The following is a 2,972-nucleotide window of genomic DNA, read 5'->3' as shown; positions in this document are numbered from 1 at the left end:
TCAAAACTGTCATACTCGGGTACTTTGAGAAATGTCGATAGGAAATGCTACTCTATTAAACAAAACATTTTAGCTTTGGTATATATTTAGACGATAAGACTGGTATTAAACCTTGCAAAAAATTACGAAATATGATGGTTCAAAGAACGTTTATAGTTTTTGTGATTTTGATGGCATGATCATGTGTACCCATATTCAAATTTGTTTCGAACCTTTGCAGCGTTATGATGAATTATTTATTTATCTGTAATCCGAATATTTGTGATATTTGATAATTGTTTAGATAACATTGTGTTCATTTTTTTTTTAGAATGACTAGTTGCCAAATTAATTGTATTTGGATTGAATTAAAAATTATTAGAAATATATAGTTTTTATGATTTTGCTCGCATTGTGCTTACTATAATAATATGTAGAAAATAAATTATGAATAAATAATCATAAATATAAAATATTTCATGTTAAAAAAATATATTCAAAATGAGTAAAAAGATCCAAACTCGGATTGAAATCAAGCATTGAAACTTGTTGCAGTTAACAAAGAAGCTTACAAATCACTCGGCGGTTCCCATGGCTTAATATGTACCAATATTGCTCGTTAAACCCCGTGACACACTGTTTTTTGTGAGATAGGTTTCATAACCTTGGTGATCCTCGAAGTTAATCATTTCATCTTAGTTACCCTCGAAGTTAATCATTTCATCTTAGTGCTCCTCGAGACGTAGTTTTTTCAGATCCATTGTAGATGCATAGAATTGAGAATGATTTAGCACGTTTTATTTGAGAAGTGATCTCTAATGGCCTCCAAAAGATGATCTCAATATGATTGTAGACCACCTTATAAAATATGATTTCCAAATTAAGGCTACATTAAACCTATTTTCATATACCTTAAATACCTTTTAGAAATAAAGGTACTTATCTCTTAAAGATAACTATAAATGTTTTTTAGAAATAAGATAAGTATAAATTTTTACGAAGTAGCATATTTTACCAAGATTCTTTATCAAATATCTCATAACTTGTGTAAATGCTCATGCATAAAATCTAAACACATTACATTAATATTAATTATATTTTAAAATACAATTTATGATTACGTGTTTTAAAATCTTAAAGATTTATAATGAATCATATATCTTTAATCCAAACATGTAATATTATAAATTATGTTCTTAATATGTAATATTAAAAAATTGTTTAAATAAATTGTGTTCTTTTTTTTGTTTTGTTTTTTGAGATAGCCTCTCTTGAACTTTTTACCTCGTTGTCATTTTATTATCCTTGAGGGAAATAATTTGGTTTTGGCTTATTATCCTAGAGACTTATACATGTCATATGTTTGAGTCATATTATCATAATATTATTATGGATCATGTTTGGATGCTATGCTTGACTAGCAAATCTAGCAACATATCCGGATAGGATATATATTGCTGGGCCAAAGGCCCATCCATGTTGTATCCTGCAACCGTTTTTCAAAAAGATAACGAATAAAATGAAGAGAAGATTGAGAAAAACTATGTAACCTTTATTCGTATCCTAAACAAGATATCTCCTATCTGTGGCTTCTACAATTCAAAAAAATGGACACCGTATGCGAATTTCCGCCGTTGATTGTTGATCAAACGGCGGCGGAGGCGGCTGACCAAACTGCATCGATCGCAGGCCGCGTCTCCTCGCCGCAAATCTTCCGAAACTCTACGCTTTCTCCGTCGTCCTTTTTGCTCCTCTCCACCGCCCGCGCTGCCAACGCTTCCAGCCTCGATGTTTCTTTGTCACTCCTCCCTCCTCCGTTTTTGAACAGAGGCGAGAGGTCCAGCCCCTCCGACATCGATATTATGTGGAAGGCGTTGATCATCTCTGTCTTGTCCTCCTCCTCATCTTTCTTACTCATCTTTCTATCTTTCTCCACTTCTAGCGTGCTCTTTGGAACTGCCAGTGATTTCTTGAACCACGTCATCTCGACGAGCTTCTCGACGGTGATCCTGGTGCCGGGATTGGGGTCGAGGAGCTTGGTGATTACTCGCCGCGCGCCGGAGGAAAACCACGGGGGGCATTCGAATTCGCCGCGCTGGATCTTCTTATACATGGCGGCGAGGTTGTCGCCACGGAACGGGAGGAACCCGGCGAGGAGGACGAAGAGTATGACCCCGCACGACCAGAGGTCGGCCTTTGCGCCGTCGTAGCCCTTCTTCGCCACGATCTCCGGCTCTAGCATCTCCGGCGCCACGTAGGCCGGGGTCCCGCACGAGGTGCGGAGGAGTGCGCCCCCGTCCGGCCTCACGGGTTCCGCGAGTGCGCTGAGGCCGAAATCGGCGAGTTTGAGATCTCCGGCGTCGTCGATAAGGAGGTTCTCAGGTTTCAAGTCCCGGTGGTAGACGCCGCAGCTGTGACAGAAAGCGACGGCGGAAATGAGTTGGCTGAAGTAGCGGCGCGCCGAATCTTCGGTGAGGTGGCCGCGGCTGCCAAGCTTGGAAAGGAGGTCGCCGCCGCCGACGAGGTCCATGACGAGGTAGATCTTGGACTTGGTGGCCATGACCTCGTGGAGGTGCACGATGTTTGGGTGGGCGGCGACCCTCTTCATGGCGGAGATCTCCCTCGTCATATTATCCGCTATGCCGAGGCGGACCACCATCTCCTTGGAGACGACCTTCATGGCTACGTCCTCGTTGGTTCGGAGGTCGCGGGCGACGTAGACCTTTGCGAAGTTACCGCAGCCAAGGAGGCGGCCGAGCTGGTAGCGTCCATGGATGACGACGCCCTTCTCCTTCAGCGCCATGTTAATTAGGGTGTTTTTGCTAGCCGTCCTCGACGTGCTTGCGGTGGCGGCTCCTGTCGCCGCCTTGGTTCTTGCGCTTCCCGGCGAGATCAGAGGTGGTTCTCTTCATCGTGCTGCATTCCCTGAGATGATATGAGATGAGATGAAGAGACACAAGAGGAGAGGAGAGGAGAGGAAAGGACTCTAGTAT

At 42.5% G+C, this 2,972-nt stretch overlaps 1 protein-coding gene across 1 annotated transcript; it reads right to left on the bottom strand.

Annotated features, from left to right (window-relative positions):
- Positions 1-1,596: 1,596 nt before the first annotated feature.
- LOC140787032 (putative CBL-interacting protein kinase 27) lies at positions 1,597-2,972 on the bottom strand. The gene has a single exon (XM_073135775.1). The coding sequence runs from the start codon at positions 2,780-2,782 to the stop codon at positions 1,625-1,627; it is 1,158 nt and encodes a 385-aa protein (XP_072991876.1). The 5' UTR covers positions 2,783-2,972; the 3' UTR covers positions 1,597-1,624.

The sequence above is a fragment of the Typha latifolia genome, chromosome 4 (genome assembly GCF_019914945.1).
Source record: "Typha latifolia isolate L0001 chromosome 4, TyphaL0001v2, whole genome shotgun sequence".
Classification (NCBI taxonomy): Eukaryota; Viridiplantae; Streptophyta; class Magnoliopsida; order Poales; family Typhaceae; genus Typha; species Typha latifolia.
This window is presented reverse-complemented; position numbering and strand designations above follow the sequence as displayed.

Bases quoted from the DNA above. Each gene is read 5' to 3' on its own strand.
- LOC140787032 (XM_073135775.1), bottom strand. From the start codon at position 2,782: ATGGCGCTGAAGGAGAAGGGCGTCGTCATCCATGGACGCTACCAGCTC.